The sequence below is a fragment of the Pan troglodytes genome, chromosome 22 (genome assembly GCF_028858775.2).
Source record: "Pan troglodytes isolate AG18354 chromosome 22, NHGRI_mPanTro3-v2.0_pri, whole genome shotgun sequence".
Classification (NCBI taxonomy): Eukaryota; Metazoa; Chordata; class Mammalia; order Primates; family Hominidae; genus Pan; species Pan troglodytes.
Window position 1 is genome coordinate 31,426,210 of NC_072420.2, and position 17,569 is coordinate 31,443,778.

General features: G+C 34.6%; 1 protein-coding gene across 1 annotated transcript; it reads right to left on the minus strand.

Annotated features, from left to right (window-relative positions):
• Nucleotides 1–378: 378 nt before the first annotated feature.
• LOC112206644 (keratin-associated protein 21-3) lies at nucleotides 379–631 on the minus strand. The gene has a single exon (XM_024352374.2). It carries the CDS (start codon nucleotides 611–613, stop codon nucleotides 437–439), a length of 177 nt encoding a protein of 58 aa, XP_024208142.2. The 5' UTR covers nucleotides 614–631; the 3' UTR covers nucleotides 379–436.
• Nucleotides 632–17,569: the final 16,938 nt, after the last annotated feature.

Sequence of the window (17,569 nt, forward strand, 5' to 3'; positions counted from 1 at the left end):
AGAAGTATATCTAATTAACAGGTACATATTTATTTAATATTAAATATGTGGTGGATACTGACAATTAAATAACTCAAGTTTTATGTAGAGTAGAAAAGATAAAGAGAAAAAGAGTTATTGAAAGTTAAGAAGAAATTTCTAAGAAGCTAAGGATCAACTCATCTACATAGTGGTCTGGCTTTCAAGGGGGTAAAACATGCCCCAAATTGGTGTTGACTCATACACGCACACAAAGAGCATTTTATATTTTTCAAAATTTCAAAATAGTCATATTTTCCATCTCTCAGTGAAACCACATTATGTCTATGACTAACAGGTACTTTGAAGACAAATGGAGTTTTCACCAGATGAATCATTTTTCTCTAACGGAGAGCTATCAGGATTGAAGGTGATTAAAGCAGAATAGATCTTTGAGAAACTAAATAAGAAACAATGCTCAATGGTATTTCTTAGAAGCAAAAAATATTATATCATCTATAACAGAATATTTATTTTCATAACAACCATAATAACCGTTACAGCCACAGTGGGTGCTGTGTATACAGCCATACCCACAACCATAGCAAGAGCCAAATCCACAGCTCCCACACACACTTTTGTAATTGAAATACATAGTGTCAGGAGATGAGAATTCAGCCAGGTAACAGCATTTCTGGAGTTTGGAACCCTTGGGATCTTTCTATATAATAAGAGGTCTGCAAAGTGTGTGCCATCCCTACTTTGCCTTCTCATTCCCACAAGAATTTATATTTAACAAGCTTGTTGTTGTTTTATTCTGTGTCCTAAGAAAGCCTCTCATTTTAGACCTTCATTTAATTCCTGCAAGTTAATCATAGACTGTAAAAAGTAATTTGTACACTCTGTATACATGTTCTCAGTGAGCCCCAAATGTACACTCCACAAATATCATGATGCTAAATCTTGCAGGGAAGTACTTCCCTCAGCTCTAACCCAAAACATTGAGAATCCCCATCCCCAGCCTCCTAGAGAAAGTAAGGGGCTTAGTGATTCCTACCTTTTCAGGTGCCACCAGTATTACCATCCAATCCACGACTGTACTACTCAGGAGAGGATAGGCATAGGAAGGCTAAATTGAGAAACATGCGTTCAAATCTATAATATTAGAATTTATTGAGAACTTTCCTAAAAAACAGAACATGACAGTAGGCACTGCTGAAAATAACATAAAAATAAAAATGAAAAACATAAATAAGACCAAGAACAGACCTTCAATGAACTCCCAGCTTAGTAAGGAAGAGAAACATTTACACAAAAAAAGTCTCAGATTGATGCGGTTAGAGAAAAAGGAAAGAGAAATCCTATGAAATAGACCTCAAAACAATCCAGACCAGGTCCACTTAGGGCCTTCATCCATGCTGGGCTTTCACCTGCAGTTTTTACAATTTAACACCCATATCTATGACTCATTCCCTCACTGCCATCAGAGTGTGTTCAAATGTCACTCAAGGAGGCCCTCCCTGAACAGTATTATTTATAGCTAGCACCCTCCCACAGATATATCTTTATTCTCTACTTAGCATTTATCAAGCCATTTATCACCATATGATAGACTTGCATTTTACTAATTTTGTTGACTGTTCTTCTCACTGGAATATAGGATATCTGTGAAGGCAGGAATTTCTTTTTTTCTTTAGGGAATAAAATAGATTTAAAAAAAGTATAACAAACTGGGGCCAAATAATAAAGAGCTTTGAATATTAAGGTAAAAAGTGTGGAATTCATTCTAAAGGTAATGGAGAACCAGAGAATATTTTGAGCAAATTAATGGCATAATCAGCTCAATATTTTGAGATACAGAAATCACAACCATTTATCCAGTGTACTTAGTAATGTCCTATTTCTTCGAAACCATTATTTGCTAAATTATTCTCTTGAGCAAAGATCTTTCCTTGAGCACTAGCCATGGTTGCATTGAATTTGTGGCATTTTATTTTCCAATTATGTTTCCAGGAACACTAGGACTGGGAGGTATTAAAATGTATTCCAAGAAATAGAGTTTCCAAGATTTTAAAATGTGCTATCAAACACTATAAAATAAAAACACCTTCAGAGTATTCACAATTTACATATGCGCTGTAAGTTTTACTTGCACCTAAATGCCAGGTATTGTAGTAGGAGTACAAACTGGAATGCCATGATAGCATTTTAATTATCCTTAGGAGGACAACTGTGTAAAGAAAACCAGCTTGACATTCTTCAATAAACTAACATATTTGTGTAACAAAATAACTTTTTAAGTTGAGAAATAACTTTTAAGTTCTTTTGAAAGTTATTGTCTTAGAGTATATGTTCAAATATGAAAATCTTATGAGCGTTCAAGTTTCCAAATCACTAAAGAGACTGTTGGCGTTTTTATACAGCACAAGCAAATAGGCCACATTAAGTCAAACAGGTCATCTTTTAAAATAACCATTGGGTAAGCAGTTTTGCCTAGATTAAACTGAATATTTTGAAAATAAACCTTTGATGGGACTCAATTACAAAATTAGTCTCAACTCAACCTAAATATGGTATTTTCTTGCCCATGAGAGTTGAAAATCTATATTTAAGATGCTCGGTGAGGATTGAATCTTAGACAATCTGAAAAGAGCTTCTAAAATTTGATACCTGAGCACAGTGGCTCACACCTGTAACTTCACCACTTTGGGAGGCTAAGGCAGGAGGATTACTTAAGGGCATGAGTTCCAGACTAGCCTGGGGAACATAATGAGACCCTGTCTCTACAAAATAAAATAAAATAAATTAGCAGAATGTGGTGGCACATGCCTATAGTCCCAGCTACTCAGGAGGCTGAGGTGGGAGGATCCCTTAAGCCCAGGAATTTGAGGCTGCAGTGAGCTATGATCAGACCACTGCACTCTAGCCTGGGTGACAGAGTGAGATCATCTTTCTAAAAAAAATGTTTTTAATTGATACTTTATTTGAACCATCTTTTGCTGCAAATTATCCGTATTATGATGTATCATGTGTCTCTTTGCATATATGTCTCATGTTACCTATTTTAATATATGCAGTCTCTTTAAAAGTGAGAACCTTATTATTTTTTTTATTTTTTGTTTTATATTTTGCTCTGTACATTCTATACCCCTGCAAGCATCTTACTTTGTACAGGGAAATTAGAACTGCAATATGTATTTTATTGTGGATTTTTTTTTCTATCATTTCATACACTTAAGTATCTGTTCCTTTTCAGACTTTTGACTTTCATGTGACTGTAAGGAATTGTGGTTGCTATTTTTCTCTTGACCCAAAAATGCTGAGTTGCTCTGAAAAGTATTTCCTAACCATATAAGAATTCATTCGTATTCTGAAAATTTGTTTCTGCTTAATTTCCCGATTATTGATGACATATTATGTAATTATTTTCAGCTTTTCACTAGTAAAAATTCACCACATTAAGTCAAATGCAAAATTTATTGCAAATTTATTCATCTTTCCCATATTTTCCCTTTCATTTTCTCAGCTAAGGTCTCATGTTAATAGCAGTGATGACCCTGTGCCACTTTAAGTAAAATTCGGAATTTGTATACCCCCAGCCTTCATTTGTAAAGTATACAACTATGTCTTTGACCATAATAGCCCTCTCTGTAAAATCACCAATAAATTTCCAAAATATGTGATGGTAAAATTAAGTTTCATATTCTTCCCCCAGCTATTTTCTACTTCTTACCAAATATACTACTGATCTTTTAGGCCCATTTTTCTTTCTTGAATCAATGTTGTTATTTCTCTACCTGGAACATCATCAAATCTGAAAATTTCCATTCCCACCTCTGAAAGTGGCTTAACTCCTATGTTCTCCATCCTCATGAAGATTTCTCTATGTCAGGGGAAAGAAAATGTGAATGTTCACATTCATTTGCCTGCAAATTTTTTTAAATAGAAAGAAGAAAATAAGCAATTTATTATTCTACTAGATATTTTATAATTCACTTTGTTAGATTTATCTCATTCTCCAAAGTATTCATGTAAAAATTGAATACTATGATAATATTAATAGAAATACCTTTAGTTCAAAGTCAGCATCCATTTAATGTTCACATTTAAATGCATATATAATTTATAAGAGTAGATTATATTATATGCAAAAAATATTTAATCATTATAGATTTATGTAAAAATATATGTTTAATTTTGAAAAAAAAGATTGTATTGAAAATAAGTCATATTTCTGTTGTGTTTTCCCTTCAGTCTCAGAAGATGAGGTATTTTTTTCTTCCTTCAAATTATTAGCTCTCCACCAACGTGGTATCCTAACTTGTTTCTACTTTTATTGCTCTATGGCTGTATCTTCATCAGTCTCTTCAAATCTACTCCCTTCTTCTGCCTACTCTTCCCTAAGAGATTTTTAATGTTTTCTTTTGCCAATGCCAGTCACATTTCTTCTCCATGGTTATCGTTGACCTCTGCTGCCACAAGGTACCATTTCCTCTACTTCCAACCCTTTTCAACACCATCCTCGTTCTCTTTTTACAACTGTACCTCTCATGTGTTTTCTTCATTCATTCCTCTGACTCTACCCAAACTCCAACTAAGGAGCCCTTCCTAGATTCAATTCCTTGACTGTCTCTCTCTAAATTCTCTTATTAATTTCCCATTTGTACCCCCACTACAATGTCTGACTTATAGAAAGTGATCCATTAAAACTTAAGGAATAAATGTGAGTAAATATTTTCTCTCACATTTACAGCTTTAAATAAAAAATTAATATCAGTTACTTTCAAATTGATATGTCATGTACTCTCCTTAAATATACAAATCTTAGCTAGAGAATTTTTTTTGAATGTATTATTACCTCAAATCAACATATCCAAAACCAGATACATCTCTCTGGCAAAACTAAATTTTAAAAATATTTCTCCCGGTTAATAACATTTCCTTTCTTAATGAATACCCACGTTCAAAAGTACCACATTTATGCATTTGTTTATGTCACTGAAACAAATCATTTTCCATACAAAATTTTGGTATCTATTTTCTTACTCTTACTGCAACAAGCTTAATTCTGGTCCTAATCTTCTCACTCTTGGACCCCCCCACCCCAATAAGTCCTTAGCTCCAGGAACTCAATGCATCTTTCATTTCCACACTGTCCAACCTATTCTGCACATTGTTTCTAAATTTATATTTCCTACATATTACTTTTATCATGCATTTCTTCTGCTTAATATTCTGAATCTCCTACTGTGCTAATTCTATATCCTCTGCCTGGGCTCACAGATCTCTCATAATATACCTCTTCCCCTAACCATTCCAAATCTGTTTACCACTCTAAGTCATGGTAATCATCACATTATTTGTTAAATACATTCATGTGCAAGACGCCAACCATTTCCCCTAAACAGCCGATTTAATGCCCATTCTGCCTCTGTCCCCATGTGACTCTCCCACCTTGAATTTCTGATTTTCTAATCTATTAATGCAGTTCTTCCAAGCCCAGTTCATTTCCCCTTCGACAGAAGCTTTCTGCAGTTCCCGGAGTCCTCATTATCTTCCTTTCCTATGAACTCCTGCCAGTCTTTTCATCTGTGGCACATAAGCTGTTATATCTCAAGTTTTGTTCCTTTCTACAAATAGGTATGTTAGTCTTGATCTTCCAAATGGATGGTTAGTTCTTTGATCCCAGCAACTATTCTCATCTACACAACACTATCATGGTGCTGACCAAGCACATATTAAGTGCTCGATGAATCCCTGTTGATCACCTACTGAACCCAGGTGAAAAAATATATTTTCCATTAATTCATTTGCTCCACTGCAATTTTTAAGAGTTAGAGTTTCTAAAAGTGGAGTGTATGGATCAGTAGTTATCAGCATCACTTGGGAATTTGTTAAAATTGCAGATTTTGAGGTTCTACCCAAAACCTACTAAATCATAAGGTCTAGGAGTAGGACCCAAAAACTCTATGTTTTTCAAGCACTCTGATTAATTTAATACACACTATCATTTCAGAACCACTGCCATAGATCAATCGTCTTGTCCTCATAACAAGGTCTCTAGATAAAATAGCAGTGGCCAACACAAAAGGTTAATGGCTTACTGAGCTTTTATTTTTGAGGACATTCTGACCTGTTTAAAACCAGACAAGTGGTGATTAGCAGTGTACTTTCTGTGATTCACAAAGCTTAGACAATAATGGAAACAGGCTATTTGAGCAATCAGTTATCTAAATGAATCTAAAAGGTTTTGCTCTGAAGGTTAATATTCCATGTTTTATCTAACATTTGCCTTGTACCCTCCGCCAAAATTGGTTTAATGTGCAGTTCTGAAACTGGAATCTAAAGTGCAGAGGTTATTGTGGAAAGCTCACTCATCTAGCTGCTACATAAGTCTGAATATTTGTAAAGGTTTTAGAACCCAAATGTTAGATTTTAAGTTTATCATCCACCATCCTTTATGCATATCTTACCAGCTCTGAACAGGGGTGAGATCAGGAACAGAGATCACAGACTCTGGAGCTGAGGACCCTAGAGAGACTATCTCATGCTCAGGTTTAAGGGAAATTCAGGGGACTCAATGTTGATCTGTATTCTGTTCAGGGGACAAAGTTGCCCAAAGGGAAGCCATAAACCCCAGGGCCTTAGCAGTTAATCTCACTTCCACCTAGTTCAATGGTGTGTTACGGTCCTCCCAAGAAAAAATAACAGTAGGATGTGTGTGTCTACATGTAAGTATGTGTATACACATACCTACAGGATGCATGAAGGAAATACATACATACACACACACACACGCACACAGAGAGAGAGAGAAGGAAGAGGCAGAAGAGTGAGGGAGAGAGGCAAAGAAGAATGAGGGAGAGAGGAGAGAAAGGGAAAGAGAGGGAGGAGAGAGAAAAAAGAGGGAGAGTGAGGGGGAGAGAGAAAGAGGAGAGTAGACGGGGAGAGAAAAGAGAGAGAAAAGTGGGGAGGGAGAAAAGGAGGAGGAGTAGAGAGGAGAGAGGCCAGAAGGGAGATAAGCGGGGAGAGAGAGAAGAGAGAGAAGCAAGGAGAGGGAGAGAAATTGGGGGACAATAAAGAGAGAGAGAGAGAAAGGGAGGGAGGGATACAGAGAGACAGAGTGACAGAAGAGGCAGATTTTAAAGCATTGGCTCACATGATTGTAGGGGCTAGCAAAATCAAAATCTGCTGAGCAGGCTGGAGACCCAGGGAAGAGCTGATCTTGCAACTTGAATGTGAACTCAGGTTGAAGGCAGATTTCCCTCTTCCTCTGGTAGACGTCACCCTTTTCTCTTAAGGCCCTCAACTGCCTGGAGGAAGCTCACCCACATTATGGAAGGTACGTGACTTTTCTCAAGTCTGCTGATTAAATGCCAACCTTATCTGAAAAATATCATGATAGCAACCTTTAGACTGGTGTTTGACCAAACATTTGGTCTTTGTAGCTTAGCCAAGTTGATGCATAAAATCAGTCATCAACCATAAGTCAGATGCTGAACTGCCTGAATCCTCAGTCACTGTTATAATTTGCATTCTCCACACAAATTTAACTACAGAGATACTTTTGAACTTTAATCTCAATCAAATGGAAAGTACACATTTCCAGGTGGAAGAAAAGAAAGATGGTTTGGCAATTTGGGGAAAATTCTCACTTCTGTGGTCTGGGGCACAATTCTTAGCCAACTTTGAGGTGATAGGGATATCTTCTCAATCATGGATGTGCATTGTATTTCATGGGAAAACTTTAATAAAATGCCAGTACTCCCATCTCAGACCAATAAAACCAAAATCTCAAAGGTGGGACTCAGGTATTGCCATTTAATGGAATCTGACAGGCATTCGGATTTGAGTCACTGCTCTAAATAAAGGAAAGTTTCAAATAAATCTGAAAGTGCAATATCTGAGAAAAGCAATGCATCTGAAATCAAATCAATCTGAAAGCACAATATCTGAGAAAAGCAATGAGTAGGTACAAGGGGATTGAAAGGCATGGGGAGTGGATGCTGCAAGGCTGAGAAACTTACAGGTAAAAACCATCTCCAACAATGGCGTGGCTGCATTGGAGGCTTTCCTTTCAGCTTCTCTGACCTGTTTTCTCTATTTCTTATCTTTTCTTTTCCATCTTCTCTTCCTTTTAAGTTTTAGCAATGGCAATGACATTGAATTAGGGTTGATGGTGGAGTTTTACCTTTGTTCTCTAACTACTTCTAAGTTTTGGAAGAAACAGGAGGACCTATGTTTCTTCCAAAACTTAGAGGTAGAATTGGAAAACAGATGAATGTTTTCTTCCAGAACTTAGAGGTGAATGTGGGAAACAGATGAATGCTGGATTACGAAGTCCCAATGAGGGAGTGGGCTTCAGGAAGTGAAGGTGTACTTCACTGGGATAGCACACATGAAAGGGTATTGAAGATTTGGCAAGGCTTGCTTTTTTGTGAAAAATGGCTGGATAAGACTTCAACTTCACAGAGTTGTAGGCTATTCAAAAATAGTCCAGGAACCAGCAGCATTAGGATCACTGTAAACTTGTTAGAAAGGCAAATTGTCAAGCCCCACCCAGAAAAACTGAATCAGCATCTCTGGAATCAGCATGTCTGAGGCCCAGAAATCTGTTTCAGCACAGTCTCCAGTGATTCTTATGCATGCTGAAGCCGGAGAACCATAGCTATAAAATAAATGAGTGAAGAGTCTGCTGTCTTGACTTCATCCTGTTTCCAGTCTATTCACTACGAGATTTTATTGGTATTTATTTTGGTGTATTTATTTATAACTGATGCCCTTGAGAAATTTATTATTTATTTTTAATATTTTTAGCTGTTCTTTTAGGTTTTCTGAGTCAATAGCCAACTCACCTAGTCTTACATTAGCTGCATGCATTATTTCATCCTATTACCTTATTAATTTTTTTAAATGGTGATGGTGGACACCATTATCTTACTCATTTGTGGGAATTTTTAGGATTTCAACCATAAACTTGATGCTAAAATTTGTCTTGTAAAAGATAAATATTCCTCACAAATTTTACTAATCACTTTTTTTTTTTTTTTTTTTTTACTGTGAATGGACGCCAAATTTGATTTAAAAAGAACGGAAATCATAACAAACAGTCTCTCAGACCACAGTGTAATCAAATTAGAACTCAGGATTAAGAAACTCACTCAAAACCGCACAACTACATGGAAACTGAACAACGTGCTCCTGAATGACTGCTGGGTAAATAATGAAATTAAGGCAGAAATAAATAATTTCTTTGAAACCAATGAGAACAAAGACACAATGTACCAGAATCTCTGGGCTACAGCTTAATCAGTGTTTAGAGGAAAATTATTAGCACTAAATACCCACAAAAGAAAGTGGGAAAGATCTAAAATTGACACCCTAACATCACAATTATAAGAACTAGAGCAGCAAGAGCAAATAAATTCAAAAGCTAGCAGAAGACAAGAAATAACTAAAATCAGAGCAGAACTGAAGGAGATAGAGACACGAAAAACCCTTCAAAAAAATCAATGAATCCAGGAGGTAGTTTTTTTGAAAAGATGAATAAAATAGATAGCACGCTAGCCAGACTGATAAAGAAGAAAAGAGAGAAGAAGCATCAAAGAGACACAATAAAAAATGATAAAGGGGATATCACCACTGATCCCACAGAAATACAAACCATCACCAGAGAATATTATAAACATCTCTACACAAAAAAAACTAGAAAGTCTAGAAGAAATGGATAAATTCCTGGACACACACACCCTCCCAAGATTAAACCAGGAACAAGTTGAATCCCTGAATAGACCAATAACAAGTTCTGAAATTGAGGCAGTAATTGATAGCCTACTAACGAAAAAGAAGCCCAGAACCAGACGGATTAACAGCTGAATTCTGCCAGAGGTACAAAGAGGACCTGGTATCATTCCTTCTAAAATTAATCCAAACTATAGAAAAAGAGGGACTCCTCCCTAACTCATTTATGAGGCCAGCATCATCCTGACACCAAAACCTGGCAGAGATACAAGAAAAAAAGAAAACTTCAGGCCAATATCCCTCATGAAGATTGATGCAATCTTCATGCAAAAATTGATGCAAAAATCCTCAATAAAATACTGGCAAACCAAATCCAGCGACACATCAAAAAGCTTACCCTCCACGATCAAGTCAGCTTCATCCCTCAGATGCAAGGCTGGTTCAACATACGCAAATCAATAAACGTAATCCTTCACATAAACAGAACCAATGACAAAAACCACATGACTATCTCAATAGATACAGAAAAAGCCTTGGATAAAATTCAACACACTTCATGCTAAAAGCACTCAATAAACTAGGTATTGATGGAATGTGTCTCAAAATAATAAGAGCTCTTTATGACAAACCAGCAGCCGATATCATACTGAATGGGCAAAAGCTGGAAGCATTCCCTTTGAAAACTGGCAAAAGACAAGAATGCCCTCTCTCACCACTCCTATTCAACATAGTATTGGAAGTTCTGCCCGGGGCAATCAAGCAAGAGAAAAAAATAAAGAGCATTCAAATAGGAAGAGAAGAAGTCAAATTGTGTCTGTCTGGAGATGACATGATTGTACATTTGGAAAACTCCATCGTCTCAGCCCAAAAACTCTTTAAGCTGATAAGGAACTTCAGCAACGTCTCAGGATACAAAAATCAATGTGCAAAAATCACAAGCATTTCTATACACCAATAATAGACAAACAGAGAGCCAAATCATAGTAAACTCCCATTCACAATTGCTACAAAGAGAATAAAATACCTAGGAATACAACTTAAAAGGGATGTGAAAGACCTCTTCAAAGAGAACTACAAACCACTGCTCAAGGAAATCAGAGAGGACACAAACAAATGGAAAAACATTCCAGGCTCATGGATAGGAAGAATCAGTATCGTGAAAATGGCCATACTTCCCAAAGTAATGTATAGATTCAATGCTACCCCCATCAAGCTACCATTGACTTTCTTCACAGAATTAGAAAAAACTACTTTAAATTTCATATGGAACCAAAAAAGAGCTCATATAGCGAGGACAATCCTCAGCAAAAAGAACAAAGCTGGAGGCATCACACTACCTGACTTCAAACTACACCACAAGGCTACAGTAAACAACACAGCATGGTACTGGTACCAAAACAGATATATAGACCAATGGAACAGAACAGAGGCCTCAGAAATGATGCCACACGTTTACAACCATCTGATCTTTGACAAACCTGACAAAAACAAGCAACAGGGAAAGGATTCCCTATTTAATTAATGGTGTTAGGAAAACAGGCTAGCCATATGCAGAAAACTGAAACTGGACCCCTTCCTTACACCTTACACAAAAATTAACTCAAGACGGACTAAAGACTTAAACATAAGACCTAAAACCATAAAAACCCTAGAAAAAAACCTAGGCCATACCATTCAGGACCTAGGCATGGGCAAAGACTTCATGACTAAAACATCAAAAGCAATGGTGATAAAAGCCAAAATTGACAAATGGGATCTAATTAAATTAAAGAACTTCTGCATAGCAAAAGAAACTGGCATCAGAGTTAACAGGCATCCTACAGAATGGGAGAAAGTTTTTTCAATCTATCCATCTGACAAAGAGCTAATATCCAGAATATACAAGGAGCTTAAACAAATTTACAAGAAAAAAAAAACATCAAAAAGTGGGTGAAGGATATAAAAAGACACTTCAAAAGAAGACATTTATGCTGCCAACAAACATATGAAAAATAGCTCATCATCACTGGTCATTAGAGAAATGCAAATCAAAACCACAGTGAGATACCACCTCATGCCAGTTAGAACGGCGATCATTAAAAAATCAGGAAACAACAGATGCTGGAGAGAATGTGGGGAAATAGGAATGCTTTTACACTGTTAGTAGGAGTGTAAATTAGTTCAACCATTGTGGAAGATAGTGTGGCGATTCCTCAAGGATCTAGAACTATAAATACCATTTGATCCAGCAATCCCATTACTGGGTATATACCCAAAGGATTATAAATCATTCTACTATAAAGACACATGCGCAAGTATGTGTATTGCAGCACTATTCACAATAGCAAAGACTTGAAACCAACTCAAATGCCCACCAATGATAGACTGGATAAAGAAAATGTGTCACATATACACCATGGAATACTATGCAGCCATAAAAAAGAATGAGTTCATGTCCTTTGCAGGAACATGGATGAAGCTGGAAACCATCATTCTCAGCAAACTAACACAGGACAGAAAAACACACCGCATGTTCTGACTCATAAGTGGGAGCTGAACAATGAGAACACATGGACACAGGGAGCGGAACGTCACATACCAGGGCCTGTCGGGGCTTGGGGGCTAGGGGAGGAATAGCATTAGGAGAAATACCTATTGTACATGATAGGTTGATGGGTGCAGCTAACAACCATGGCACATGTATACCTATGCAACAAACATTCACGTTCTGCACATGTATCCCAGAAATTAAAGTATAAAAAAAATTAGTTTTAACTAACATCCAAAATGGATTAAAAGTTCATCAATTAAAAAAGTCTTTGCAACATGAACGAATAATTTTCATCTTCTTTAAACTAATCATGTGAATTCGCAATATGCACTCTCCCAGCAGTTTTAGAATGAGCACTACTTAGTGAAGGGTCTTTTGAAATATAATTGTAACTATATGTAAAATACAACTGTTTTCTATAACATTTTACATTTTTGCCTATATAATCAAAATGAAAGTATTATTTATGTGCTCAGTTTCACAAGTTTGGAAGCTTTCCTACCTTTTCCTGTGATCTATAGATTACTCAAACTCTTCAGAATTGTCTCTTCCTTGAAGTCTTTGAAGCTATCTGGGTAGCTTTTAGGGGTAGGTGTAGAACAATTTCCTCAAGAATTTCATAGATACTAAACTACATATATTTCCTATTTTTTTAGCAACATTCAGCAATTTAGGTCTTCCTGGAGAAAATACATTTTTCTAGATTTTAACATTTTTAACATAAATCAATAGAAAGTATTACCCAATAGCTTTGACTTCTCTGTCAGCTGGCTTTGTCTTCTTATTTATCCCTAATTTGTGTGCTTGCCTGTTTTTTTCCTTCTTTGAAAAATCACTTAGATATTTATCACCAAGGTACAAAAAGCTCTTGGATGTATTATACTTTATACTGCTTTTCAGTTTTCTATTCATTAATTTTAGCTAAAATTATTATTTTCTCCCGCTTTTTTTGTCTATTTTTTCTTTATATAAATTTTCAAATTCAATAGCTTTTTGTTCCATTTTTACATTTATATAATAAGAATGTAATAAAGGCGCTTAATTCTATAACTTTCCTGTAAATACAGCTTTGGCAATATACCAGAGGTTTTTATATGCAGTCTCCTTGCTTATTAAATTTTAATTTATTTTCTTCTTTGACTACAAAATTGTTTATTCTCACATTTTTTAACACTATTTTTCTTCTGTTATTTATTTCTAGCTTTCTAATATTGTTCCCAGTGTCTGTAACCTACACTAATTCTATCTTTTGGAATATATTGATGTTCAATTAAAAAAAAACCTTACAAGTGCTTAAAAGAAGGTGATTTTCTGTAGTGCATGGAGTTGATTACATAGTCTTGAAATCTTTTTAATTTCCCATTCATTTATCTGTGTTCAATGTAATCTTTTAAGGACTAAAGGAGGCAATTAGTTTCACACTAGTACTGATTTTCTGCCAATATCTCTAGATACAACATTTACTTTGGTTTTGACTTTATAGGTTTCAATACTATGTCACTTGTTGAGTTACATTTCAGTAAAATATAAGCCTCCTTTGTAATTGTTTAAACAGGTTACGTTTATTTAAAGTTTCATATTAAATTTGCAAGCATTTTTATATTTGTTCCATTTGATAACTAATCTTCACATTTAATTTTTAACTTCTGATTTATTTTTACATGTGTGTCTCATAGAAATTATGTAATAGTATTTGTACTTTGCTTTTGTATTTACTCAATTTATGTATTTATTTGAAAAGCTAAATTTGTCATGTATATTTGTATCTTACTTCTGTCTCTTAATATAACATTTTGTTTTACATCCTTCTTTTTTGTGTCCTTTATTTTCTCTATTTTGTTTTATAGTCTGGGTTTCTTCTATTTCCGACATCCCCAAATTACCTTTATTTTTATTGTTATATTCACTGAACATTTTCCTAGTTTTCTAATTATTTTTACTCTTAGCACTTAATTTATTTCTTTAGGTTTGAGACATATGTTAATTATCTATACTAAACTGTATGTTTAAATGGTTTTAATACTTAACATTATCCCTTGGAACCAAAACTCTCCTATTTATCAATTATTTGTTCCTATTCAACCTTCAGTTGAGTAGTGTATATCTTCAAGTAGTTTTGGGGTTTTTTTTTAATTGTTTTACCTTGGTTTGTTTTTCCATTTTCCAAGTTACATTAGTAATCCTTCCTGGAGGTTTGCATATTTGAAAATAATTTAATGTTATCTCAATCTATGAACAATATTGGGGTAAGGTTAAAATTCTTGATGTAGCAACTCTTTTCCTCAAGATATTGTAGTTGATATTCTATTTCCTTCTGATTTCCTAGCTATGGAAGAAAAGGACAGAATTGTTACTGTTCTCTTTAGATGGCTCTCCCTAGTCCCATGTAGGTTTCGGTTTATTCATGAAGTTCAATAATCCTGGTAAGTTATGCTTTGTTGTTTCTGCTTTTCATTTATCTTGATGAACATTGACAACTCTTGTTATCAGTAGATTTAATTTTTTCAATTTAATAAAATTTTCACCTACTGTACCATTTAATGTTTTTGTTTCTTTTTTTTTTCAATTGTTTTCATTGAAGATACCTGTTATGCTTGTTTTGGAGTGCCGTCATCTTCTGGACAACATCTAATTGGATGCTACCACCTTCTGGTCACTTTGTTCACCATGACTATTTGTTGGATTCAATATTATATTTTTCATGTCTATCCTCTATCACTGATACATTTTTATTCATATTATTTTCTTTCTTTCTTCACTTTAAAATCTTTTCTGATATTATTTCTTCCCTCACTTTATTTTCTAATTCTACCAATACCTTTTCTTATCTCAGTATAGTGACTTATTTAATTTGGTATTGAGTTGATCTTCTTAATTTTTTTTTGGTATTAAGCAGTACATTCTAAATTTTTCTTCTGGTTCCTAGTGAAAATCATTTTCAGAAATATTGTTCTGTGTATGTTTTTAGTAATATATTAATCTTCTTTGTTGTTGCAAAACATTTACAACAGTCCCATGCTGTGGTGTGTTTTTTATTCTTTTTGGGAAAGTTCATTCAAGGTTACTATCTTTCATTAAGTCTTTTTTGGTAATCTGGGAAATACCCGAATCCATTCCATCTTCATATCTGGATTAAAACCTGCAATTTCACCACCATCTTATTCTGAATTTTTTCCTTTTCCTTTCCTTCAGTGCTTTGAAATAGCTCCAACTATGCCAAAGATATTTTAAAAATAAATGACTTAGCAAAAATACAGATATCTATATATTTGTGGAAAAGGCTGATTGGCTTATGTAAAATTGTTACTAATTATGCAATTTGTACTAAATGGAATTTAAAAATCAATGGTAAAACCCAGGAAGCTTGTAAAAGACCTTAGATTTAGAAATATTTGCTTGAGGCAATTCGCTAGGCTTCTGAGGGCGAATATTTCAAATCATGTTACTGCTACTGCAGTCTCTCTTCATCACCATACTAAAGGTGTCTATAAGCCATTATTTCTTATCACAAAAGCTGCCAATATAAAAATCAAAGCACAACAAATAGCAAAACACACTGTGTCTCCTGCTGTAAAACCTGCTGTGGATGCAGATGTGTGTCCACTATTAAGTGTCAAGAACTAACCAGAAATTTTGAAATGTTTGTGAATAGATGCTTAATTTTACCCAAAACCAAATAAGCAATACCGTAGTTGATTAGCTTATAAAAGGTAACCTATTATTGGCTTACAACCAATAAATGATTATGTTATAAAAGGTAATCATTCATTGGATTACAACCAATAAATGTTCTAAGATATACAAAAAGCAGACTTCCTATCACAAAGGAAACTTTATTAGAAATCTCATTCTAAGCTCCTATTCTTAGAATATTATGATCACAACAATGCAGAATCAACAAATACAAGTGTTTTTTTCTGAGTGTCTGAGTTTTTATGTCTTACAAAAATAAGGTATAAATTCTAAAAACTGAATTCTTTTCATTGATTTGCAAGTACTTAACAATAAAATGTTTGAAAGTGACTCTCAAACTTGTATGGAGAGGAAGAGTATTTACATGCAAGCACAAAGAAGGAAACTATATATAAGAAGATGAAGTCAAATATACAGAATGTGTTGGAATTCACAATCTGGGATAAAAATAAATGGCACCTTAGGTCACTAGATAGTCTATAGCCAGAGCAACTAGAACTGTATGGACGGCAAGAGAAGACTCCTACCCCACAGACTCAACAGGAGCCAGAGGCATCACTTTCACCAGCACTGTACAAGCACGCTGGTTGGTTTCCACACCTCTCTGCCAGCAACAACTGTAAAAACTGTTACCTGTCTGATGATAAATAAAATTAAAATAGTATGGATTTTTTTATTTTGAATTTTCCTAACTACGAGTGGATTTGAATATCTTAATATGTTTGGACTATTGTACTTCTCTTACATAGAATGTCTACTTATAATCATCTGCCTATTTTTCTATTGAGTTATATAACTTTCTATATATTAAGACATTAATATTCCTGTATTGTCCCCATTCATCTCTGGGTTTCTGTTCATGATAGATGTCTCCATTGTGTGTGTGTATATGGACGTGTGTGTGTATAATGTGTGTGCATTTCTGTGTGTGTTGTGTGTGGATGTGTATGTGTACTCCCTTGGTTTTTCTTTTTTGCAGAGGGCTTTTTTAATTTTCATTTTGCTTTGTTTTTTCACTTCACTTTTTATACTTAAACTGTTAATATTTCTGCAATACTTTTTACAGATAGTTTAACTGAAGATCCACTTTTATTGTTTTCTAGATGGACAGTCAGTTGTATTGGCACTATTTCTCAAATAATTATTTTTCACCATGTTGTACTATGAAGTTTACCTTATGTTATATTCTCAAAAGTACTCAGATGTGTTTCTAAATTCTTGTTTATATTCCTTTTTATTTTTCTATTCTTAAACCAAAACAATATTCTCATTTCTCATGAGAGAAATTTTTCCCTTGAGTCCTGATAATGTATTTTATGCACATTTTGAATAATTTTATTGAATAAAGAATCCAGTAGATGTCTTAATTTACATATCAATTTAGAAGATTTAAATTTTATGATAGATCTTTCCGGTCAAGATGAAATCTGCATTTCCATTTCTTCAGCTTTTTATTTTCTTTCATAAGATATTCTATTATAGTATTGTGCAAATTGAATAAGTCTTTGAAACTTTCTTTCTAGCTTTTCCTGAGCATTGTATAGTTATAGCACATTATCAGAATCATCTCCATTTCTAAATGTAGGTAAGCAGAAAATCTTTTTAAACTTATTTTTCTGGTGTTCATACATCTTACAAGTTTTCTGA

What these genes read in the sequence shown, in the direction of transcription:
- LOC112206644 (XM_024352374.2), bottom strand. Translation starts at nt 613, where the DNA reads ATGTATTTCAATTACAAAAGTGTGTGTGGGAGCTGTGGATTTGGCTCT.